This window comes from Hydra vulgaris, chromosome 09 (genome assembly GCF_038396675.1).
Source record: "Hydra vulgaris chromosome 09, alternate assembly HydraT2T_AEP".
Taxonomy (NCBI): domain Eukaryota; kingdom Metazoa; phylum Cnidaria; class Hydrozoa; order Anthoathecata; family Hydridae; genus Hydra; species Hydra vulgaris.
Window position 1 is genome coordinate 46,627,643 of NC_088928.1, and position 27,541 is coordinate 46,655,183.

General features: G+C 29.5%; 1 protein-coding gene across 4 annotated transcripts; it reads left to right on the forward strand.

The window, feature by feature from the left end:
• The first annotated feature begins 703 nt into the window (after window positions 1-703).
• LOC100215941 (probable ATP-dependent RNA helicase DDX41) lies at window positions 704-14,754 on the forward strand. Of its 4 annotated transcripts, none has more exons than XM_065805882.1 (4): window positions 710-769; window positions 8,338-8,392; window positions 12,589-13,674; window positions 13,855-14,754. In XM_065805882.1, exons 3-4 carry the CDS (start codon window positions 12,707-12,709, stop codon window positions 14,702-14,704), a joined length of 1,818 nt encoding a protein of 605 aa, XP_065661954.1. In that variant the 5' UTR covers window positions 710-769; window positions 8,338-8,392; window positions 12,589-12,706; the 3' UTR covers window positions 14,705-14,754. The 4 variants fall into 4 exon arrangements, with proteins under 4 accessions (XP_065661955.1, XP_065661954.1, XP_065661956.1 ...); XM_065805881.1 differs by having other exon boundaries at window positions 724-790; XM_065805883.1 differs by lacking the exons at window positions 12,589-13,674; window positions 13,855-14,754 and adding an exon at window positions 10,400-12,216 and having other exon boundaries at window positions 704-790.
• Window positions 14,755-27,541: the final 12,787 nt, after the last annotated feature.

Below are 27,541 nucleotides of genomic sequence, written 5' to 3' on the forward strand. Positions count from 1 at the left end.
AAAACAGTACCAAAAACAAATCGAAATATTAACGATTTGATTAAAATGATACGAAAAGAAGATTCAATATTTAAGAAAGACGGTATACGTGGCACCAACTTGAAATTGGTATGTGATTATATTTTAACTATTCCCCCAACGAGCGTAGAAGCTGAACGGGTTTTCTTTTTGTCGAGAATGCTATGTAAGGAAATTCGATCATCTTTAAATGACGAAACTTTATATAATTTATGTTTTTTGCGGGCTTATTTCAATAATAAATTATTTTATTTAATTATTATTATTTTTTTTTTTCAAATGAAATAACTTTATATTTTATTTTAACTTAAACAATAAAGTTTTGGAACAGTTTGTTTGTTCCTTTTGAGTTTTAACGTTTTTTTTAGTAATTGTAAATAAGGGTATTAATACCGGTATATATATTTTTGGTCCGGTATTGTAAACCCTAATGTTGTCCGAATATCATTCTTACAAAAGAGTTCTCTAGAATTTTCTTCATTAATCTTAAAAATATTAGAACAAGATTCAACTAAATCTTATTTTTTTTCTGGGTGGGAAAAGGTATCTGTAGTTTGACTTTTTAAAAACTCTTAAAGTTGCTCTTAGCTTTACCTTTTTACCGCAATAATAATCCATAATAAGTAGAAAAGGCGGTATTTATTGCGGTAATTTTAATTCATTACGGACGAGTTTGTACTATCTTCACCGGGAGATTATTAAACGATTTGAAATAATTTGTAATGACAAGAGAAATAATAAAGAAATAAAGGTTTTTATGATATGCATTTTAGTAAGATTAATTTCATTTAGATATTAAAAACATTAATGAAACCTGAATGTATTTAAAACAAATACATTAGATAATAAATACATTGAGTAAATTTTGATTTTTTATAAAATTTATTAAGGATACAAAAAAAAATCTGTTGTTAAAGTTAAAACGTTTTTAAAATATTATATTTTACACTATACTATAGTGGTTTATAGATATAACTATTTTTATTGTCTTCGTGTATTGTGCATTTACATTAGGAATTAAAAATAAAAAGTTTGTGTTAAAAACTCTAAAACAAATATTGATATTGAAGACTTTAAAGAAAAATGCTATTATTTCTATTTGAAGTCTAATATGATAATAGCAATCTTCTCATTTTGCGAAAATTGCTTATTTTTTTTAAATTGGTGTTTATTAGTGACTAAAATGCAGCAAAAGGGTAAGATTAATTGAAAATTTAGGTAGTTCTATTTTAGTAATTCAATTACTAATTTTAAAGCATTTTAACTGTGTGAATCTCAATCTAGAATCTTTCTTGACTTTAATTTCATAATTAAAGAAATTTTTGCCTTCAATGGAAGTCTAGAAGTGATGTTATTTATCTGTTAGTCTTTATATATTTATGTTTGCTTTTTTTTTTTATTTACTACTGTAATACAACGTAATTACGGAGTTCTAAAATTAGTTTGAGGTAGAACAAAGAAAAAATATTTGTCTTTGCTCTTAACCATCTCACTTTGTTTCTCATTTTGTAAATGTAGTTATACTTGTCTAGCATGAGCCTCTTTCACATTATTTTCTCCCATCTTCATGTTTTCCATATAGTTTACAGTTTTTAACCTCTCTGTCAACTATTTTCTTACTCTTTATATTTTATAAAAAAGAAAATTCAAATCTATTATCTACTTTTTCCTACTGTTCCAACCAGGGTTTTTAGTTTTTTTTAAATCTCTTAACATTCCACTTTTCTCTTTTTGTTTAACACCAGAAAATAGGAAACAAGTTATTTGGTTTTATTATGTTTAAAAATACTATTGTTATAATTTATAAGGTTTACAAATCGGATTTGTATTGGCATGAATGCCTTTCAACCTGTCATAAAAATATACTAATCATAAATTGTTTTTTCTTCTTGAAGATAATTGTCTAGTTTGTTTTTAAAATTGCTCAAAGATGATACATTTACAACATCATCTGGGAGGGAGTTGCATTTTGTTGACTACTCGTAAGGTGAAAAAAGTTTTGACGAGAAGCTAAACAAGAATAAGGTTTTTCTAGTTTAAATAAATGTCCTCTTGTAATAGAATTTATATTTGTTTTTAAAAAGATTGTTTGACAGTTATAGCATTTTTTTAGCCATTTATAGATGTTTATTAAATCTCCCAGGGTTAGTATGTATCTTATCCTTTTTTTAGTATATTTTCCACTTGTCGTTTATCTTTAAGTAAACTAGGGTTATATACGGATCCACAATATTCTAAATATGGTCGAACTAGTGCTGAAAATAGTCTTTCAAAACAAAATAAATTTAGATAAGAGAAGGATCTTTTTATTAGAAATAGGATTCACATTGCTTTATTAACTTGTGTGGAGGTATGTTAAGAGAATATATCGATATGTACACCAAGGTCAGTTTCTGAGTTGGTAGATTTGATGTCAATCTTTGTTTTCTTCACTGGATCGTACATAGAATAGACACGATGTTTGTTTTTGTATCCTAGGTGTAGAACATTTTTCTACATTAAATTTTAACCTCCCCCCCCCCCCAATTAGTTGCCCAGTCAACCAAGATATTAATATCATTTTGAAGTACAGTGAATGCAAATTAGTAAGAGGGTAAAATATTTTTGTATTGTCAGCATAAAGTGCTGCATTCAAAATAACTGGGAATATCATTACGTATATAATGAATAATAGAGTTGAGAGAACAAAACCTTGGGGCACTCCACTTTTTTCTGGTACCCAATCCAAGTAATTATTATTTTAATTACTTTTTGTCTTCGATTTGTGAGAAAGTTTGTATCCAATAGAAAGTTGGACCATTAATTCCATAGGCTTTTAGTTTCAAAAAGATACTCATGTGGGACTTTGTTGAATGCTTTTTCAAAGTCAAGATAAACATTATCGACGGGGAGACCTTTATCTAAATTAAGTGTCTATGTATTGATTACAGTAAGAAGATTTGTTTCACAAGAGTGCCCGGATAAAAACCATGTTGACTAGCAGATTATTTTTTAACAGATGAGTAAAAATATGTTTTTGTATTATTTTTGCAAATATTTTGACTAAGGTGCATGTTAAACTAATGGGTCTATAGTTTGTAACTAGTTTTTTGTCTCCTTTTTTGAAAATTGATATAATATTTGCATCCTTCCAGATTTGTGGCAATGTACTAGTTTGAAGTACCTTAATATAAATAATAGAAAGATGTTTAGAGATTTGGTAATTTGGTTTCTTTTAATATTTTGGGATGCATCTCATCTGGGCCCAGTGATTTAAATGACTTTATAGAAAGAAGTTGAGATTCAATATTTTCAGGAGATAGATCAAGATCTTTAGAGAGTTGACTGGGACAACAGAAGATACGTTAAAACTTGGAACAATTAATGTATCATTATCAGAGAAAATACTAGTAAAGTTGAAGCATTGAGCCTTTTCGAGATTGGTGTTAGCAGCTATCTTATTGTAAACTGTTTCAGGAATGAAGTTTTTTATAATTTTTTTTTATTTTATGTATGATAAAAAAGCTTTAGGATTTTTATTGACGTTTTTAGCAATTTCTTTTTCGAAGTTTATTATTAATACAATAAACACCAACTAATTACAATTTGTTTGATTTATAATCAAGATATATTGCTTGTTTTGTAGTTATGCAATAAATATGTATTAACTAATATTATTTGTATATATATTATATCACTAATATTGTTATATAAATTTATTGTTATATAAATATCAGTATTAAAGTTATAAACAAATAAATCAATTTAATAATAATTTTAATTTGTTTAAAATAATTTTGGTATTTATACTATTATATAAATGTAGAGTTCAATTATTTTAACAATACCTCATAGCACCTACCTGCTGCTGATTAAACTTTTAAAGAAACAGTTTAACATGTGTGTTATTATAACTTAGTAAATGTCATCATTATAAAGCCTAGTAAAAGTGTATAGACAATTTCATGATTTGAATAGAGATATCTTGATTCTATTCAGTTGATTTAGCTATGTTGATGAAAATCATTTTGCATCATAAAATATGCTGTATAAATTTTGGTGAAAGAGAAGCAACCGTCATTGTGTGGGTATTTTGAACTGACAATTGAATAAATCTTAATAAAATTTTTCTCATCAGCAAAGTGGCTAATGATTGTGATGCAAAACAATTGTGATTGTGATACAAAACAATCAACAAGTTGCAGTCTAAATTGTGTGTATATATATATATATATATATATATATATATAATATATATATATATATATATATATATATATATATATATACATAAATATATATATATATATATATATATATATATATATATATGTATGTATGTATATATAAATATATATATATATATATATATATACATATATATATATATATATATATATATATATATATATATATATATATATATATATATATATATATATATATATGTATGTATGTATATATAAATAAATATTTATTTTTATTTTTTTTGAAACACCTTTGCTTCCAACAAGGAACCACTAATTAAAGTTGCAAGCAACCACTAATTAAAGTTAAAAGTTACTGGAAGAGAAAAGATGAAGATTGTAGAGCAAGATAATGATTGACGGATGACTTATAGGATTGCAAATTATATAAATTAGGAAAGCAAGATAAAGGAAGCAAATTCCAAAAAAATGATGTTTGAGAAAAAAAATTAGATGAATTAGAGTTTTTGGAGCACTTAGGAACAGTCACAGAAAAAGGATGAGACTTAATTGAATGACGAGTAACACAAGAATGAATTTTAGTAGATGGCACAAGAGATGCTAGCTCTTTAGAGCAGTGCTCATTATAGAATTTGTAGAAAAGAGAAAGAGAAGCATCATTACGACGATAATGGTTGGAGGTTGGCTGCAAGAGCAGGTCCAACTATGTTTACAATGCGTTTTTGCACCTTGTCTAAAAGAGAAAGGGCATCATTAGAAGATCCGCCCCAGCTATGGCAACAGTATTCCATACAAGGCTGGATTTGAGATATATAGAGATAGAGAATAGAATCCGAAGTAAAAAAGTGTCGAGCTCGATAAAGAGATGCAACCTTAGCAGATGCTAACTTTGCAACTGATTTGATATATGGTTTCCAAGAAAGATTGAAAGTAAGAGTTAATCCTAGAAGATGAAGGGTAGATGACTCATCGAGTACATCACTGTTTATAAATATAGGAAGATCTAACTTATCGCGATAACGATTGGCTGAAAAAAATTGACTTTTATCTGTATTGAAGTTCACCAGCCACTGTGAGCCCCATGCTGTAGCAGAAGTGAGATCCTTTTCAAGCTCAAATGCCCCCTCCAAGCAATCAGAGAGTGTTGGTTTCTTATCACGACAAGAATAAATGGTAGTATCATCAGCAAACAATGCCACCTTAGATGTGAGAATATCTGGAAGATCGTTAATGTAAATTAAAAAGAGTATAGGGCCAAGGATTAAACCTTGAGGAACCCCTGAAGTTACAGAATAAGAAGAAGAGTGCTGTCCATTGAGGACAACTTTTATACAACGATTGGAAAGGAAGGACTCAATAATCTTAAAGATGTTGCCAGATACACCATAAGAAGAAAGCTTATAGAGAAGACCAGCATGCCAAACTTTATCAAAAGCTTTTGAAATGTCAAGAGCGATGACCTTAACTTCTCCACCTTTATCTAATGCACGATAAAACCTATTGGTTATTACTGTTAGCAATTCAGCTGTAGAACGAGAAGATCAAAATCCATATTGATGGTCAGAAAGTAAGTTATTAGATTCAAGATAAGAAACTAAGTGTTTCTTAATTGAAGATTCAAAAACCTTGCTTATGATAGAAAGAAGACTAATGGGATGGTTGTTAGATGAATCAGATCGCTCTCCAGAATTTTTTGAAGATAGGGATAACAGATGCCATTTTCCAGCAGGCTGGAAAACAAGACTCTGATAAGCACTTGTTGAATAGTTTTGAGAGTATAGATGACAGCTCCGGAGAACACTTCTGCAAGACAATAACAGGTATGTTATCCGGGCTTTGGCATTAGACAAAACCTTTTTACAATGGTTTCTAGCAGTAATAAACAGGCGTCTGTTTTCTGGAGAATTGTTTTGCTGATAGATATGGAAGTAACAGTTTCGATTGGCAATCGCAGCAGCACAGTTTGAGGAAAACCATGGAAGAGAGTGAGGCTTAACCTGGAATCCTTGAGAGAGAACAAAAGGTTCCATGCCAGCCTGAACCCACGAAGTTATGTAAAAAGTAAATTTGTTGACAGGAAAGATTTCTACCCAAGAGCTATCACGAAGAAAATCACGGAAAGAATCCCAGTCAGCTTTACTGTAGTTGTAAGAGGTACGATTATAGGGGGATTCAGGTGATGAAGAAGAATGAGATATTAATTTTAGAGAGATCAAACTGTGATCAGAAGCACATAAGAGTGAATGTGGAGAAACTGAGCACTGACTAGGATCAGAAACAAGACATAAGTTGAGTAGAGAAGGTAAATGATTAGGGTTGTCAGGAAAGCGAGTAGGAAAGTTGACTATTTGAGTTAGGGATTGAGAAAGGCAAAAGTTGTGGGCTTTAGTGCCTGCAGAGTCACTGACACTAGAGCCAAGCCATTCAGAGTGGTGAGCATTAAAGTCACCGACAACAACTATATTAGCTGATGGATAAAGAGAGAGGGCTTGGTCAATATGATCAGAAATAACATCAAAAAGAGTGCAGTCTTGAGATGAAGGAGAGCGATATAGAACAAAGAGAAAGGCAATAGAGTGAAGTGGTGCTAAACGAAAGCACATAAAAGAATAGTCTGCGGATTCAAACCTAGTTTCACGACAAACAGGTGAATTCTTACGAATGTAAATGCCCAGGCCAAGCATGTGACTATTGGAGTCTTTACAAATTAAAGGAAGATGAGACAGCTGAACTCAAATTAGTCTCACAAAGAGCAAGTAGGTCTGGTGAACTTTACGAGAGATAAGACTCAACAGAATAAAAGTTACTTCAAAGACCACGAGTATTAGTGAATGATAGGTTTAGAGAACTTGGTGATGATGATGGTTTTTTGTGTTTTATAGTTTTTGGTACTTTATTCATTTTTAAATTTGTTAAAGAACTTGACTCAAAGCATAGATAGTAATCAGTACACTGCTTAAAGCCTAAGCAAATGGCTCATTACTATTAATAAACCCTAAGCTGTAACAAAAAGCTCCAAATGTGGCCTCCGCAATGCACACCAAAAGTACAAACAGGGACACCATCCATGCGCAACATGGCACTGTTAGTACCACAGAGTTCGGGAAACTTGACTACCAGCTGGCCTTAGAACCATAAAACTGAGTTTTAGAGCTATACCCTCATTAGGAGATAATAGAATGAGTTGCCTAGTCATAAAAACAAGCAAAACTCATGCATTGAGTCAAGAAGATTCAGCATTCAACATCCTAAACTGGAAACAATGTATTAAAAATACATATGTGTCAGCCTAATAGATGAAGAAGGGGTGTGAGGCTGGTCAACAGATAGAATCTGTTTACCACTTAATTTATATAATAAATATAATAAAATATAATCTATATACTAAAATAGAGTTGCATAAGTTAATGAAATGTATATTTTGTTTATACATTTTAAATTGAGTTTCTAGTATCAATTATTGATTGTAATTGTTGCTTGGCAGATTCTTTGATTCTATCACAGGAGCTCTTTCCATTTAATGTAGCAAGAAAATGCCATTCTGCAGATACCTCATAATCTTTTCCATAGCAAAATGGATTAAAAACCTGCTCCATTCCAAAAATATATGCAATTGTTGGAGTTTGACATTAGCTTATTTAGATGTGTTAATACTTTATTAATGAAATTATGAATTAAGTCCATATTGTGTTACAGGTGTTCTGAGATAACACAAACACATTTGATTTCATTTTCTTTTATGAAATAAGTAAGACAATACTGCTTTTTATTTCAAGCCTGCTCCATTTCCAAAATATATACAATTGTTGGAGTAAGGCATTAGCTTATTTAGATGTGTCAAACTTTATGAATTAAGTCCATTTTGTGTTACAGGTGTTCTGAGATGACACAAACACATTTGACTTCATTTTCTTATATGAGATAAAATGATTTAAATGGAATCTTTGTTGAAATGAAATCGTTTGACTGCATCTTAAATTAATTTTCAAAAAAGTCAAATATTATTACTTCAAGTGCTTGATAGGTAGAAGCATTTTTTGTTTTCTCATTAATAGATTATTTGTCATTTTTAATGGTTTTGCCAATATTTCATGCATTTTTTTAATATATTGTATTTTTTATCATTTTTAAGGAAACTGGAAAACAGTTGTGTGTATCGTCGATATTCCAACTGTCAAGGAACAAAGGTCAATAGTTTTAGTTTTTTAGATTTTAAAGAAACACTTTACCTTATTTTAGAATTAAAGAAAAACTTTACCTTAATTATTTGTCTACTTCTTGTGCACTTTTGCAACACAACACTTCTTTTAATTTATCTATTATTAATAATAGAAAAGCTTTTTTTTTGGTTGTGGTGTGAAGCTAACTCGTGTTTTTTTTGTATTGGTATTTTTTAATTTGAATAGCTAATTTTTTTTTACATAATTTATGTCTTTTATATATGCAAAGCCAATGTTTATTATGGCTGTCAAGGCTATTGATGCTTGAATTAAAGTTTTTCTCTATAATGTAAGTCTCATTGAATGACACTTATTGGAGACAAATTTTCAAGTTCTTTATTTTAGGCCTCTATAATTAAGATAAGTAAATTAAATAAAGTAAGTAAGATCATGTCAGTACATTTTTTTTTAATCTATTGATATAATTCTACTACTATTATTTGTACCAAATAATAACTATATTAAATGAATTAATTAAATAATTATATTAAATATAAGTAAATAGGATTTAATTAAATAATTATATTAATAATTAAGTTATAATTTAACTAAATAGTTATATTAAATATGATTAAATAAAAAATGAAGTAGTTACATAATTATAGTAAATATAATGAAATAATTATATTAAAAGTTTAATCGTATTAGTAATTTAAAAAAAATGATTAGGCCTGCCATATATGAAAATTAAAAAAATACGTAGTGTTTCTTCTACAACTGCAGGTTTTGTTTAGGGTTGTACCTCATTAGATCCATTGCGATATGTGTCATCTTTTTTTTCTACCAAAAACATAGGAATGCATAAAAGGGGGGAGGGATAATAAAGGCAGCGAGTACATATGCTACATATGTACTTGCTGTCCTTATTATCCCATCCTTTCATAAAGTCTCATACAAGTATGCGATGAGCAATTCTTTACCAGGACAAGCAACACATTGTGCAAGCACTCTTTCTTTATTTTTTACTGAGCAAACAGTTTTTGAAAGTAGATCCTTATAGATTTCACCAATGTTTAAGACGTCCGCTAGCAATATGGTAATATTTTTTAATAAAAATCACAAAGAGTATAATACCACTTGCATATGGCAAAATGCACCACTTTGATCTAAATGAATTAAATTTTGAGTAGCTCATTTGTATTTCTGAATTGTTTTTTTTTTGTATATTACATATAGTTCCTTTAAATTGCACCAAAGTAGTTTTTTTTTGTTATGGGTGTTCTTTCCAATGCATACATAATCTTTTTTTCCAGGAGTAGTTCTATCTTTTTTACCTTTAGACTTTATACAACTATACCTTCATACAATGGAGAACAAGCTAATTTGGTAGTGCCAGTGTTGCAAAAAAAAAAAAAAAAAAGAAAATTTAAAATTATATATTACAATAAAGTATTTAAATTTTAAAGCTACTAGCAATTTTGTTTGCATGTGTATTGAATGGATTACATCAAACTTTGTAGGATACATTTTTAAATTTGTAGTGTCTTTCACATGTTGTTAAATTTAGACTCCCCTCCCCTTTTAACACTTTTTCTTTTATGTAATAAATCAAATGAGTAGTTAGTTATTATCTCAACCCCTGCTGAAAATTATTATTAAAAAGGTTTATTAGTTATAAGTTGTAAAATAAATACTCAAAAGGAAATTCAAATACTGAAATATACAAAGAAACTATGTAAAAGAAATTTTACGTAGAGCTATTGAAAATGTTTTGGAAAGAGCCCAACTATTCTGAAATTATTTGTTCTTGTTAATAGTTTGTCTCTTTGATTTTGTCTTAAATTTTGAGTTCCTAATTAAATTGTTATTTTTTTAAAATAATATATATATATATATATATATATATATATATATATATATATATATATATATATATATATATATATATATATATATATATATATATATTTATTTATAACATATATATGTGTGTGTGCATATACAGATATACATAAATATTCTATACAATTTTAGTTAAAATAGTTTTCATGATAATCTATTGGTTATGTTTGCTGCAGTGAAAAATCAGTTTCAGAGTTTTTTTACATCAGGCAATAACACAAAAACACAAGCTGAATGCACTCCTAATAAAAGAAAAAGAAGTCATTCAAATATGAATCAAACAATTTCTCCTCCAGATAAGCGTAAAAAATCAACCGATGAAAATGATGAAAACAATATCATTCCTACATCTAAATGGATCTTGAGCAATTTATGGAAATATGTAACTGGAGTGCATCCGATAGATCATCAAGACCAGAGTGCAAAAAAGTTTTCTGAAATTTTAAAAGTTAATGACAAACATACCGATCTTTTATCATCTCAAAGTACGCAAAGAGGTACTTTTTCTCAAATATCAAATAAAAGTACAATGGTTTTTGATCTAACATATGACAATGATGTAATAGAAACCATTGAAAATGAAGATATTTTTGATTTATCCAAAGTATCAATTAATATTAGTGATATTCAATATCCAAATGATCAACCTTTAGGATCTTTATGTCGTAAAGCAAATAATGAGAATTTCATTCGACTTGAGGAAAAAAGACGTTATAAGGAAATTCTTGATAAGTTTACTTCGGTTTACACCTTTAGTAATCGGGATGTTCATCAAGAAGTTGTAAATATTTCAAAAATAACCGAATTTGATTATTCAAATAAAAACTTAAAGTTTGAAAAAATTGATTTGACATTAAAAAATGTGTACAAACGAAACCGAAATGATTTTAATAAAATAACACCAAAATCAGTTGCATCACCAATTTTGTCAAATACATTAACACTCCCAATGTGCTCTACATCTAAAAATGAAGAAATTTTGAATAATACGATTGAAGATAATACTTTAAAAACAAACCAAAGTTCGTTACTTGATCTGTGCTGGATTAAAAAGTGGAGAGAGAATTTAGACCCAATTACCTTAGAGCGAGAGCGTCAAATTAAAGAGGAAGAAAGGAAAGTTGCACGCATAAAACAAAGCAAAGATGAAAAATTCGAAAAGTTTTTAAAGAATTTAGATGCAAAAAATGAAAATGAATTTCCTAATTTAACTGATGACATGATAAAAATTATTAAAAAAGTGCTTTCTCACGGTCCTCCAACCGAAGTAATAACTAGCGGATTTGATGCTAATATAACTCGCGCTGACCTGTCAACACTTCGAGATTCGTGTTGGTTAAATGACGAAGTAATTAATTTTTATTTTAATTTGATACGCGAACGCAGTGAAAAAAACTCTAATATACCAAAAATTCATATCTTTAATACTTTTTTCTATCCAAAACTAGTTAAAACCGGGTTTGCAGGTATTAAGCGATGGACTAGAAAAACAGATATTTTTTCATACGACATGATTCTCATACCAATTCATCTAGGCATGCATTGGTGCTTGGCAGAGATAAATTTCATTAATAAACATCTTGTATACTACGATTCTTTAAAAGGTAACAATATGAGTTGTATAATTGCTTTGAAAGATTATTTGCTTCAGGAATCAAAAGATAAAAAGAACGAGTGTTTTAATTTTACTGGTTGGCAAGAGTTGATGCCAAAAGATATACCAGAACAAATGAATGGCTGTGATTGTGGAGTATTTGCATGTAAATATGCAGAGTATAGAAGTCGAAATGCAAAGTTTACTTTTTCGCAGGAGAACATGCCCTACTTTAGACAACGAATGATTTATGAAATTACCAGTAAAAAACTGCTATGAAGTATTTATTGCATGAAATATTCACTATTAAAATATGAAAAAAAAAAATTTTTTAATAAGATATGTGTTATTAAAATAATTTTTTTTATTTAATACGACTCTCCATGTAGATCGATAATCACTAAACTCTCCATTAAGATATTATATCTCAATTTGTTATAGAGCAAAAATTTGTTGTTTTTGTAACTGATGTTTAAAAGAAATAATTTTTTTTCCTAAAAAGTTACTTTTATTTTAAATTGGTATTTAAAATAAAAGTGTTTTTATATATTTTATTGAATTTGTAATTTTTTTAAATACAGATCTTTAAACATAATAAAAATACCGTCAGCCAAATTTTAACAATAACAAATATGAAAATATTTTTAAATATCAAATTAAAATAAGGATAAGTATATAAACGTTGTACTTAATCATTATTTATTTATATAATATACCTTTTCTTTAGATATTTATCTATAATTGACAGTTCAGAATAGAATCGGTAATACTAGATGTAATAAATGTTTATGTTTGGGACTGATATATGTTTGCTAGTTTTAAAGGAATTCTAACCTGATGAAATAATGAAAAGGTATCGTAGAGAAAAGGAATCTTCCGAATCAGATCTTGAAAAAGAGGTAGAAGACTACGTTCCATACGTACCAGTTAAAGAAAGAAAAAAACAAGCCCTTACTAAGTACAAGAAAGCGGAAAAAGTTAAAGAAATAGAAAAAGAGAGCGACGACGAAGGAAAAAAAGACCAGGAGATCGAAATAAAGAAAAATGCTGTTAGTTTGCTTGACCAGCATCATGTTCTTAAAGAGCAGGCAGAGTTGATCAAAGAAACTGAAATTGAAAAACGTTTAAAAGAAGAACAAAAAATTTTAGAAAGTATTGCAGAGCATAAAGCGTTAATGGCAGCCACAGAGCTTGCTCATGGAATTACATACACAGATCCTATTAAAACGTCTTGGGTTCCTCCTCGTTATGTTTTGAATTATTCAGAAGAAAGACACGCACAAACACGAAAAAGATATTGTATATTAGTTGAGGGACACAATGTACCTCCTCCTTTAAAGCGTTTTAAAGACATGAAGTTTCCAAGATCTATTTTGCAATGTTTAAAACGGAAAGATATTAAAAGTCCTACTCCAATTCAAATGCAAGGCTTGCCAACAGTGTTATCTGGTCGTGATATGATAGGAATAGCATTTACAGGGTCGGGAAAAACACTGGTTTTCACTCTTCCGATTGTTATGTTTTGCGTAGAGCAAGAGAAAGTGTTACCGTTTAGAAAAGGTGAAGGACCTTACGGTTTGTTAATAGCTCCATCTCGGGAGTTAGCAAAACAGACATATGATATAATTTTAGAATTCTCTGAATCTTTGCGTATGGACGGTGCTCCAACGCTTAAAATTCTTCTTTGTATTGGCGGAACATCGGTAAAAGATCAAGCGGAAAATATAAAACACGGTGTTCACATTGTTGTAGCAACTCCAGGTCGACTTATGGATTTGTTAAATAAAAAGCTAATAACGTTGGATGTGTGTAGGTAAATTACGTTTGTTTAAATTTTTATGAATTTTTTTTTCTTGTGGTTTATAAAATCTGGATTTAATTGAAAAAGAGTGCTTAAAACAGGAAGCATTTATTAAAAGTTTTAAAAAATTTTCAGGTTTTTTTATTTTATTTAAAAGAACAATTTTCCTTTATAACTTTTTTTTTACTTCAGATTTTTGTGTTTGGATGAAGCTGATCGCATGATTGATATGGGCTTTGAAGACGACGTTCGAACTATATTTTCTTATTTTAAAGGACAGCGACAAACGCTTTTATTTAGCGCCACAATGCCAAAAAAAATACAGAACTTTGCCCGAAGTGCACTTGTACAACCTGTTACTGTTAATGTTGGTCGAGCAGGTGCAGCAAGTTTAGATATTATTCAGGAAGTTGAGTACGTTAAACAAGAAGAGAAAATTTTATTCTTACTTAAATGTTTACAGAAAACTGCTCCTCCTGTACTTATTTTCGCTGAAAAAAAGTCCGATGTTGATGATATACATGAATATTTACTACTAAAAGGTGTAGAAGCTGTAGCTATACACGGTGATAAGGCTCAAGAAGAACGTCATCGCTCGGTTACTCAATTTCGTGAACGGAAGAAAGACGTCTTAGTTGCTACCGATGTAGCATCTAAAGGACTTGATTTTCCGAATATTCAACACGTGATCAATTATGACATGCCAGACGATATTGAAAACTACGTTCATCGTATTGGAAGAACCGGTCGATCTGGAAAAACTGGCTACGCCACAACTTTCATAAACAAGAACTGCGAGGAATCCGTCTTGATGGATTTAAAACACCTTCTTATCGAAGCTAAGCAGAAAGTACCGTTATGTTTAGCAGAAATGGAATCGAAGGATCCATATTTAAATCTCGGGGACACTCAAGGTTGTTCTTATTGTGGGGGTCTTGGTCATCGTATAACAGAATGTCCGAAACTGGAAGCAATGCAGACGAAGCAAGCGGTAAATATTGGCAAAAATGGATATCTTGCTAGCAACGCCGCTGACTATTAAATAATACATAAATATTTAATTAAAAGAATCTTTTAAGTTATCTGTTTTAATATTTGTTTTTCTCATGAAACGTGTCACATGATAGAGCCGAAAATATTTATCCTCGAATATATCACCGAAATATTTCACAGCCGAAAAATTTAGACCCGAAAAGTATACTTTCATTGCAGGATCGAATTACAAAATCCTTTCTTGCGCCGAAAGTTTTAGAACCGAATTTTACTACCGAAAGAATTTAGATCGAATTACAAAATCCTTTCTTTTTTTATTTTAATTTAATTTAAAAACTTTATTTCACGTTTTTCGATCGAAATTTTTTCGGTTCTAAATACAATTATGACTTTCGATTGAAATTATTTCGGTTCTAATTTTTTTCGTGAATATTTTCGGTTGTGTAATAAATTTCTTATATTCGGTTCTAAATTGAAATTTACGATTCGGTTGAATCATAGGACGCCCTCATGAAATATAAGTATTGGAAAATTATTATTTAGACTAAAAATCACTTTACATTATTATAATATAAATATTTATACAAAATAAATTCTCAGCCTATAAATTTATCTTGTCAGCTTATTAACCTATTATGTTTGTTTAAGTATTTTTTTTTTAATTTAATGGATCAATTTTTTCACATGGTCATGGCCCTACAGTTTGGCAGCAATAAATTTATATTATTCCAAAATCTTGCGTGTTTGTTTTTCAAAATTTTAGTAAAAAAAATCACTTCGCTATTTCAAAAGTAATTCGATTAAACTGGTATACAGTGGTCAGAAAGCCATGGAAATGCGAATCATTTCATGTTTATTCTCAAACAAACAAGTCTCGCAAGATTTGAAACACTTTAATGGAAAGAAACAGTTTATTTAAAAAAAATCATTTTATTCACTTATTTTAACACAAAAAAATCAATAAAATTCGACATAAATATATTTAAAAAAAAAATTTATTAACAGGTTATTAATTTTCAAAAAAGATTTTTGAAAAATTTAAATGAAAATGCATTTCACTTTGCATAATCACAAAATTTCTTTTCAACGGCAAATTTAAAAAGTATTCCAAATGCCTAAAAATTTCTTCAGAATCACTATCATCACATGACTCTAGTTGGTTGGTTCAACACAAGGAGGTTTAATAAACAGGAGACACCGCAGTATATACTTTATATAAAACGCGCTAAAGCCAGTTTTGAAAGTCAGCCGCCATCTAGGTTAACCCAAAGCATTGTTATGTTTTGCGCGGAACTTTATATTTTATTTTAGTAGAAAACTTGAAATCAAGTCAAAATATTGATATGAATGACTGAATAATTTGCCAGTTATTTCCGAGGTTGTATTATACTACAAAAAAATGTTATATATATATATATATATATATATACTTATATGAAATTCTAATAAAATTGAAACAAATTCCAGATAATTATATGGAGATGCACATAGTTAAGGTAAAATTAATTTGTTATGTGATCTTTCTGACATGTAGAAATGACAGTTGCACAAAAAGAGAGTCTTTTTGTGCAACTGTCGATTCAGTATAAAAAACAGCTCTGTATGATTTCGGCTAAATTAGAGCAAGATATACCAAATACACCAGAAATATACCAAAAGCTAGAAATAAAACTAGGTATGCTATTACTCTGGTGTTTCAAAAATGCCTGGTATGGCACCATACTGAACTCTCACACACGAGGGCTTAGATCTATCCATATCAGCTTCTTTTCACAAAGCTGATTTATTACCTCTTTTTTTTCTTTGAATACAACTGCTGATTCACGAGGATCAGTAAAATATTTTCTACGTAGATCAGTTTTCAACTTTTGTCAAACCTTGGTATTTGATTTTTAATGGAATTCTTTAAAAATATTGACTTATAAAACAAAAAAATCACCAGAGTAATAACATACATGCTATTACTCTGGTGATTTTTTTATTTTATTAGTCAATATTTTAAAGAATATATTTTAATGATACTCATCATGGCTTTGTGAATTTTTGTTAAATTAAAAACAAAATTAATGAATAAGTTGAATTTTCTTTTCACCAAAAAAACCACCTAATGTTTTTGCCCCTGCCATTACTACTCTTTGCATTCTTTCAATTAATTTTTGAATTGTTGCTATGTGAATATTACTCCATTACTTTTCTCGGATGTTCTATAATTGGGTTTTTGATGTTGAACATTTCACTCTAACTTTTCTATCCAGTTCATTCCATAATAACTCAATAGGGTTGAGGTCTGGACTTTGGGGCGGCCAGGTCATAACACGTAACAAATTTTCTTTTTTTTTACTCTAAATAATTTTTACATAATAATGAAGTATGCTTAGGTTTAGTTTTTATTATTATCGTGCATCAGAATAAACTTGTTGCCTATTAATCAAAGTCCGGAAGGAATCACATTTGTTTGCAAAGTATCTTTTTAATGTTCCTTTCTCATAATGCCATCAATTAAATGCAAATCTCCCATTCTATCCGGAGAAAAATAACCCCAAACTATTATAGAGCTCCTACCATGCTTTGTTGGAAAGAGACTTTAAATTAACATTTTTCCTCAGCAGATCTACTAACATAAACTTATTTACCAAACTTTATATTTTGATTCATCTGTTTAGAGTACTTGCTTCCAATCATCCATCGTCCAATTTTTGTGGAATTTTGTTTATTACAATCTTTTCTTGGAATTAACTTTCAAAAAATATGGTTTACGGACAACAACACGACCATGCAAATTTGCTTCTTGTAATTGTTGTTTGATTGTACTAAAAGACACTTAATTATCTTGACCACAGTTGAAAATAGTTTATATTTCTGGAGCAGTTAACAATCGATTGCGTTTACTAATGATTTTTATTCGTCGTTCATCAGTATTTGTTGTTGTACAAGAAGGATCTGGTCGATTTTGTCTTCCAATCTTCCAGTTTCTTCGTGTCGACAAATTTTGTAACTTACTGTTGATTTCGTCAAATTTAACTTTTTTGCAATTTTTCTATTAGCATATTCTTCTTTAAGCAAAGTAAGTAATACTGCTCGTTTTTGTATTCTTATTGGGTTGTCTCTAGGTATTTTTTGTTTAATAATTTTGAATTTATCCTTAAAATATTATCAAATATAAAAAAATAACCTTTTGAAAATATTTAATATATTGGGTATAAATCCTGCATTTAAAAATGTTCACCAACTCACACAAAAATATATAAAATAACTGGATATAACACAGTATACTTGATACCTATCAAGTGGTAAAGTAAATAGATTCTGGTTAGTACAGGAATAACTTTTTATTAGTTTAGACCAGTAAGATTCTAACATAAATGTATTAATCAACTTAAAACTTGAGCAGCCGTGGGGCAGTGGTTAGAGTTCTGGCTCAGAACCCAGAGGTCCGAGGTTCGATGCTAGCTCCAGCCAAATAAGCGACATTGGTACGGAAGGAGGCGTGAACTTCTTGTTAAATGCTTTCCCGCGGTGCTCTGCGATAAGACCGTAAGGACTTCTGGGAGCACCTAAAATAACTACAAAAAAAAAAAAAAAAAAAAAAAACAACAACATTACTTTGGATTTTTTGATGTAAGTTTTATTTGACTTGATTTATTTTCATAAAAACATAAATTTTGATAATATAAATTAACCATCTTATAACGAGTGTGACGTTTAAACATTTTACTTAATAAAAAAATTTGTTGCCCAAACTTCCATGAGCGGCAGTGTGTGCGTATATATATACATATATATATATATATATATATATATATATATATATATATATATATATATATATATATATATATATATATATATAATATATATATATATATATATATATATATATATATATATATATAAGTTTAATTTTTCTGTGAGCATATACTCAGCAAAAGTGCTCGATGAATGATATCAGAGCTATATAATTTATTTTTTGACGAGATTAAAAAAATAGTAGTAAAACTCTGGTAGTAAAAATCATGTAGTTATTTTTTTAATCTCGTCAAAAAATCAATTATATATATATATATATATATATATATATATATATATATATATATATATATATATATATATATATATATATATATATATATATATATATATATATATATATATATACATTTATACCGCAACTTTTAATGAGTACAACTCAGCTCAGAAACAAGTTTATAATTCGAAATGAGAATCATAAGAAACAACACATTTTTGTCAACGCGAAACAAGTTTATTTACGTCGGTAGCGTAGAATTCTCGAGTTCAAGAGGCGATGAAGCCCGTTTTTGCGTTTTTGAAATCGTCTTGGTTTTTGAAGCATTTTCCACGGAGAAAGTTGTCTAGATGCTTGAAAAAGTGGTAGTTGGTGGGAGAGAGGTGCAAAGAGTATGGCGGGTGAGGCAAAGCCTCCTAGCATAATTTGTTCAACTTCTGCAGGGTCGGTTGTGCGACATGCGGCCGAGCGTTGTCATGGAAAATAATTGGTACTTTTCTGTTGACCAATGCTGGGCACAAATGTTAAAGCTTCTGGTGTATTTTGTTTGATTTATTGACTGTACTTCTCTGCTATAATTATTTCGCACGGATTCAGGAAGCTGTGGTGGATTCTTATTCGGCAGCATTCCACCAAACAGTCACCATAGCCTTCTTTCGATACAATGGCGGTTTCGGAAAGTGTTGTGGTTATTGATCGCGGTCCAACTACTACGCCGAACGTTGCCGATTGTTGTAGGCAATCCACTTTTCATTGCACGTTAAAATTTGTTCAAGAAAAAGATCGCTTTTGTCGTGCAAAATGAGCAATAAACGCAACTTCCAAAAGATGATTTGTTTGCTGTTCGGTCAATTCATACAACATCCACTTATCGAGCTTTTTCATTTTTCCGATTTGCTTTAAATGCAAACGATGGTTGATTGGTCGACGTTAAGCTCTTCAGCAATCTCTCGTATGGTTTTGCAAGAACCGGTTTTGATTAATTACTTCAATTGCCTATTGTCGATGGCTAAAGGACGTTGAGTCTCATTATCGAGGCTGGTATTGCCGGAACAAGAATTCTGATACCAACGTTGTACGTTCCAATCTTCGTTGATGTTCCGAGCGGTTTGAGCTGCATTACGCCCTAACTTAAATTCATTAAGGAAATATTTCAAAAGTCGTGTTAAATAGATTTTTAACATATTTAGAAAGATCATAAAATAAGCTTTCGAATGTTATTTAATAAAACGGTAATAACAATGATTTAGTGGTCTAAACCTGAGCTAAATACAAAAAATCAAAAAACCTGCATTTATTTTGCATCAACCTAATATAAACTATAAATAAAAAAAGTTTGCTTTACGAACTTTTTCTTCCTGCATTTCTTTGTCAATTACTTCAATGGTATCTTGAACAATTTTGTTTCGGAAATAGGTGTTTCGGTTACGAGAGGAGTGATGAAAATCTTTCATCACTTTTCTCACAACTGAAGCACCATCATCAATCGTTAACACATATTTGTACGTAAAATCACCCGGAACAAGATCTTCACTTTGCTGAGGTAACTGATCAATTAAATTTTATAATGCAGGGAAGAATTCAATATTGTTGTCTGGTACTCCTACTCCTTTCTTAAATCCTGCTTTGCGCAAACAGTTAATAACCGTGGGTCTGAAACCTTATTTCAAGAATGAATAAGCACTTTTTAGCATCTTGTACAGAGATTGAAGCCATTTGATTTCCGTTATTAATCATTTACGATTTTGTTAACTAAATTAATTTGGTACCTGCACTTCAACGATCGTATAACTTATAATCCATCAGCTGCAGTTGTGTTTGGAGGAAAAAAGTAGAGTGCGACCGATTTAAGATTCATAATATTCGGATGAGTGTTAAAATTATCAATAACCAATACTACCTTACAGCCTTCTGTTGCAAAATTTCTGTCATTTTCTTTGACCCACTCCTCAAATAGTTCCGAGGTTATTCAGCTCTTTTTTTTTTGCGCACAGTAATGGCATGGAGTGCAGTGCTTCTAATTCCTTTAAAGCAACGGGATTTGTTTAATTTCCTAATAATAAACACTGAGAGTTTTTCTGCCCACATGTTAGGTGCAGCAAGCCCAGTTAGTCATATCTTTTAATTCTTGCCTCCACTAGATTTTTTACCTTTAAAATGCATACTTTTTTTTGGAAGTGCTTTATAAAACAAATCAAACTCATCTGTATTGAATATACCACGCAATTTGTAACGAGACAATGTTGTTGGCAAAGTTGTTTCCCTCCAAGGAGTGGTCATTTTATTGGTAACATCTTGACCTTCAACTATGAAAAATAAGAAAAGCAATTTTAAAATCAGCATAAAGTTTATATTGTTATGGCTTAGGACTTTATTTCCTTTTCATTGGCTTACCATTATTTCTTAAACAAGTGTAATTATAATAATTAAATATTAATGAACAAATAAAATGATAAAACACCTGATATTTTTTTAAAAAATTCATAGTTTTTTATTATCCATCTATCTAATCATCCATTGGATGCTTGAAAGTTGTCACAACTAAATTCATATGAAAAATGCAGAGCATTGACTTTGAAAATGATTCCAAACACAAGAATGTTTTGGCGTTGGATGTTTAAAAGCCACATATAACATTCTTTATCCAAACTCATATTGAGAAAGACTCTCATCCTCACTCTTTTAGTCGAAATTTTATTTTTTTCGATTTCTGAATATATTGTGCTTTTTTCTTTTGAACATCCAAACAATGTTTGTTTTGGAATGCCATATTCCTTTGATATGGATTCAGATGATTTTCCTTTGTCGATTTCTTTAAGTATTATGTATACTTGTGCTTGTTAGCTTTCTAATAGCAATCTTCGACATTTAACCTTCGACATTTTTAATAAATAAAATTTTATAGAAGATTAACCGAATCATCAATAGATGTCAGTAAAAAAGTTTAGTTTGTTAAATTATACTTGACGCAAAGGTATTTTATTTTCGAGCGTTCTAAGTTTTGAATTTTTATTGACGTTTTTGAATTTTTAATATAATAGTCATAAATTATATTAAAAATTCTAAATTCATAATAAATAGAATTTAATCAAAGCTTAACCTCGAGTCAAAGATATCAGTGAGAATTTTTCGTTGTGCTTAATTATATTTGACTCAAAGTATATTTTTTTATATTACTTGAATAACAAGGGTATATATAACCCCTCGAAATATTGTATTAAAAAGTACTTTAAAAGGATAAGTTTATATACTATTTATACTATGTTTTAACTTAATTTAATTATATAAAAACTTACCTAAGATGTTAACTTTTAAAAATTATATTGTCGCTATACTATTGGCTTATATCATAACATCAACGCATTAAAAAACGTAAAGAAAAACGCAGCAAAATCAATGGATATTTCTTTAAAGATGTGTTAAACACTGCATCATTTTAAGAACTGCATCATTCCATTTCTTCGTATTAAAAATCTTCTGAACAGTAAATTTAGTAAACCTTAATGATAAAAGTTATAAAAGATCTACTTCTACATACCAAAAAGCTAGTAAAAATAAAGATACTTCAACAAAAAAACTTTAATTAAAAAATTGTATGAACTCATAAAGTCGTGTGTATGCTATGAAAATTAAAAAAAAATGAGAAGCATTACAGATAAATCCAACGAATATATGTTCGAATAATATGTTCGAATCCAACGAATATATGTTGAATAATATGTTCGAATCCAACGAATATATGTTCGAATAGTATGTTCGAATATACGAATATATGCTTTTGCGATCGAGAAATAAGCTAATAAGATTTTTTATTAAAGGAAAGTAAATATGAAGATAACAATAATTAAAGAAAGTATAAGTTCTTAAAAGAGGTAACACCTAATTTATGTGTTGATAATATGCCAACACATCACAAAAAATTATTTGATTTAGGACCTAACTTTGTTCCTTCTCCGAGTAAAGTTCCATATACAGATATAATAAGTATAACTGAAACGGCGGCTTTAAAGTTAAAACATTCAAACAAAAATACTGTTTCAAATAAGCTTAGACATGATGTACTTCGAGTTTTGAAAATGCGTAAACTGGTTTCTACAAATTTAGATAAGGATCAGTTTAAAGCTCTCAAAGAACTTAAGTCTAGCAACACAATTAGTATTTATCCGTTTGATAAAGGATCAGGCTTTGTTTGAATTAACAAAAACAATGCTCTTAACAAAATTGAAGAACAACTTGGAAAATCTGAAATCATAAACTATGATCCAGCTCAAAAACTCCTTTGCAAAGTTCAGAATACTTTACGAAATCTGAAAATAAAGTTTACAAAAAACGAATATAGGTTAATTTATCCAAGTGACGCCACTCCTCCACGATTATATGGGGTCATCAAAGCACAAAACACAAATCAACTAATAACTACCCAATACGAATTATAATAAGCACAATAGGGTCACTTATATATAAACTATCCAATTATTTAGTAAATCTCATTCAACCTAATTGTTGACGATATCCATTCCCGTTTTAATAATGAGGCGAAATCAGAACGTTTTCTCGAGTTGTTAAATAATCAACGCACAAATATCAAATATACAATGGAAAAAGAAAGTGATTCACTCACAATAAACTTTCTTGATCTCTCAATTACAAATAACAAATCCGGAACATATCTTTTTAATATCTATCGCAAAGATGAAATAACAAATGTGCAAATAAAGCCGCATTCTTGTCACAATCCAAAAATAATTTATGGTGTGTTTAAAGGTTTTATCCAAAGAGCTTTTGCATTATGCAGTAAAGAACATATAAATCATGAATTAAAGTTTTTTTACAGAAATGTTCTGTAAAAAACTTTAATTCATGAAAGAAATAATTCAAAGAAAATGGTCATAATAAAAAAATACTTCAAAACATTGTCAAAACAATAAGCAAAATAATCTACAAAACAACAACAAAAACATCAAAAAAACGAGAATTTAATTTTATTTAAAGATGCAAGGTATACTCCAGTTTTCAAATCACAAAAAACCTTTTATAATTAATAACTCAAAAAAAAAAGCTTCGACTACCGAACAACTCTTGTTCTGGAGTCTACAAACTGGAGTGTTCGTGTGGAAAATTCTATGTTGGTAAAACAAAACTCAAGGTTTCTACACGCATTTGCTAACATCTAAAACATACTTTTGAGGGAAAATGGAAAAAATTCGGCCGTGATGGGGTATTCCAGAAATTGTCATGGCGCCTTTGCTTGGAATAAAAACATCACGGTTATAGTAGAGGCAGACTATTTTAAGAGAAAAGTGAGAGAGTCTTTGGAAGCACAGTATTACCTGTGTTCTCCAAATGAAAGTGGTTTGAATAAAGATGACGGTGATTACGTCACATCATACAACCCCTAAAAATATTGTCTTATATTAATAAGAATTTTATAAGGATAAGTTTATATACTATAAACAGATATTTTAACTTAATTTAATTTGACGCAAAAGTATTTTATTTTCGAGAGCTCAAATTTTGGAACTTTTATTGAAGTATTTTTATTGAAGTTTTGTTATTTTATGCACTTATATGCAATCCAAAGTAAAGGTCCGAATTAAGCAAATTTTTTCCCAAAAGTACCCCAAAAAACAGGTCCGAGTTAACAGGATTCTACTATATATGATAAAACACAATACATCATATTAATTGTATGTATTTATATGTATTAAGTATGCAATATATTTTTAAAACATTTTTGTATTTTCTGTTGTGTATTTTACTTAGAGTTAAGAGTTTTGTATATATATTTGGTAATTATTTTTTTAAATAAATCTAAAATAAGAACAAATAGTTTATGTAAAATTCATGTAATAAAAACAGCGACGATCATCTTTTAGAATGTACAACCGATACCGTGCTAGTTCAAGAACAAAATGCTAGTAGTAGAGTAGTAGTAGTAGTAGTAGTAGTAGTAGTAGTAGTAGTAGTAGTAGTAGTAGTAGTAGTAGTAGTAGTAGCAGTAGTAGTAGTAGTAGTAGTAGTAGTAGCAGCAGTAGTAGTAGTAGTAGTAGTAGTAGCAGTAGTAGTAGTAGTAGCAGTAGTAGTAGTAGTAGCAGTAGTAGTAGTAGTAGTAGTAGTAGTAGTAGTAGTAGTAGTAGTAGTAGTAGTAGTAGTAGTAGTAGTAGTAGTAATAGTATTTTGTTTGAGCACATCTAGATCACAGTCACAGGAACGCAAAGCTGTCATCACTGTCAATACAGATCAAGTCAGTCATTTGTTCAAATCTCTATTCCTACCAACGAACTACAAAATATTGATACAAGACTTAGGTACCTAGTGGGCACGCGTTTTCCTGGGAACGTCTGTAAAATACAATATTTTTCCGCAAAGTTCTTGAAATCGAAAATTTGGCAAGTATATGGCACAAAATGCGCCGCAGGTAGATTCTTAACTGTCATACAAAACTCAGACAGACACATCTTTAGTTAAATAAATAAACTTATTCACAATAAGATTTTAATGGATCGAAGGAGGCTTTTGCAGACCTTATGATCCATAATCTTTTGTAACACACGGCATTTAACTTTGAGGCAAATCTCATGATATGTATTATCAATATCACTAATGATAGGGAAAATATCCATGATCTGTTTCAATTTAGAATGGAAGTTAGTGACAAAGATATCGAAATGCATCTACAGACTTCGGCTGGGAATTCACATTACAAATCAAATAGGACCCTGAACAATCTGATAGAGATTTGCCGGAAGGTAATACAGATTCTAGTTGTTGAATCATTAAATAAATCTACTTTTCAATCCTAATCGCCAAAACGAAAAATTATTTTTGAAGGTAAGTTTTGTAGAAGATAACGATGGTAAATTTGCAGATACTTAGAATCACTGTAATAAATGTGTACTAGACATGATAACATTACTCGGACATAAATACAATGGCTGTTTAGCAACCGCTGGTAAGAAAGACGATGTTCAGGCAAAAATACGCAAATTTTTTTCCAACGCAGCCTTTGCTTTCTGCTCTGCGCATCGTCTCAATCTAGTCATTAATGGCTTTAATTCAGTTGTGAAAGTACGTAATACAATCGGTACAATCAAAGCTATCATCAGATTTTTTTAATGTCATTAATACCTGTTTAGGTTATTAATGCCTGATATGCCATTGTTTTGTGAAACCCAATGTGAAGTATAAAAATATTTGTATTTTTGGTGAGAATTTGGCACAATTTGCAATAAGTTACATAGTTTGGCAACAAACGACAGTGGTAAAACGCAATAAAGTGCTTTTACTTTTTACGGTTTATTGGAGTCATTACTCAGTCATTGCAAGCAGTAAAACGGGATTGACTAAGTGTTCAGAAATAAATCATCACATTAGTTAACATTTTTTGTGAGTAACGACGGAATGCTAAAATTCATTTCAAACTAGATATTTATACTAAAGTAACTGCTCTCACAAATTCAGTAAACATAGATGTGAAAGTCCTTTATCTATACAAACAGCAAGCACTTCAACAATATGTACCTTTGCAGCTTAATCGAAAAAAACAAAGAGATACAACTGGAAGACATCTTTTGACAAGCGATATTTTAGGCGTACTTGGATTCTATCATATCATCTCTATTAAACTGTTTTTCTGAAAACAAAAGTCACCATTAACAGCTCATTCAGGCATCATTACACATTTTAATTGTGCTGAATTTAAAAGCAGAGTGACTGCTATCAGTAGTAAGTACGGTACTCAAATCTTCAAAGTTGTTATCACAACTTTGAAGATTTGAGTTTTGATGAACTGCTTTGATTTTTGGTTCACACATAAACAATTGCAAGAAATTGAGGAGGATATGTAACTTGCTGATTTGTTGTCGAGCACAGATTTTTTTCCAGCTGTTTTTTAAGCTCTAATTATTGCACTGACTCTACCGGTAACAACATATGCACAGTTAAGCATTCCTGTAGTACTTTGCGACGTGTTAAAACTTGGCTTCGCTCAACCATCGATTTCGAATGTCTTTTGGTATTGCGTTTGTTGAGCGTTCATCACAATCGCGTCAACAGCAACAAGATTAAATTTAAAAAGTCATTGACATCTTTTGAAGGGATTCAACTGAAGAAAATTTGTACTTTTGAAACTTTGTAACCGCTTGTTTGTCTGCTAATAGCACTGTTCTTAAAACTCTTTTAACTATGTTTTAATTAAACATTTATGTAACATTATATCATAAATATATATATGTATATATATATATATATATATATATATATATATATATATATATATATATATATATATATATATATATATATATATATATATACATATATATATATATATATATATATATATATATATATATATATATATATATATATATATATATACATATATATATATATATATATATATATATATATATATATATATATATATATATATATATATATATATATATATATATATATATCAGAGCCGTAATCACGATTTTGATAGGGAAGGGGGGGCTTTGGTTTTCATTTAAAAAAAAAAAGAAGGGAGGGGGGGGGGGGAGAATTATTATCAAGAAAAAATCCGAAAATAATAACTTATAATAACTAGAACAAATCTTTTTAAATTAGTTTTAATAATAGAATGCTGAAAATAATTCGAAAAAAATGTTGATAATAACATCATACGATCTGAGAATCGAACTGTGATATGTGAAAACCTCACGTGTATTACAATAAATACTTCATTTTTTGCAATAAAATACAGTTTTGATAAAATGTAAGGTTTTCGCAGATTTTAAGTTTATCTCAAGAAAATAAATGCTATAGAAATAAAGTCAATAAAAAAAATATATATTTGGGGGGGGGGGGCTAGGTCCC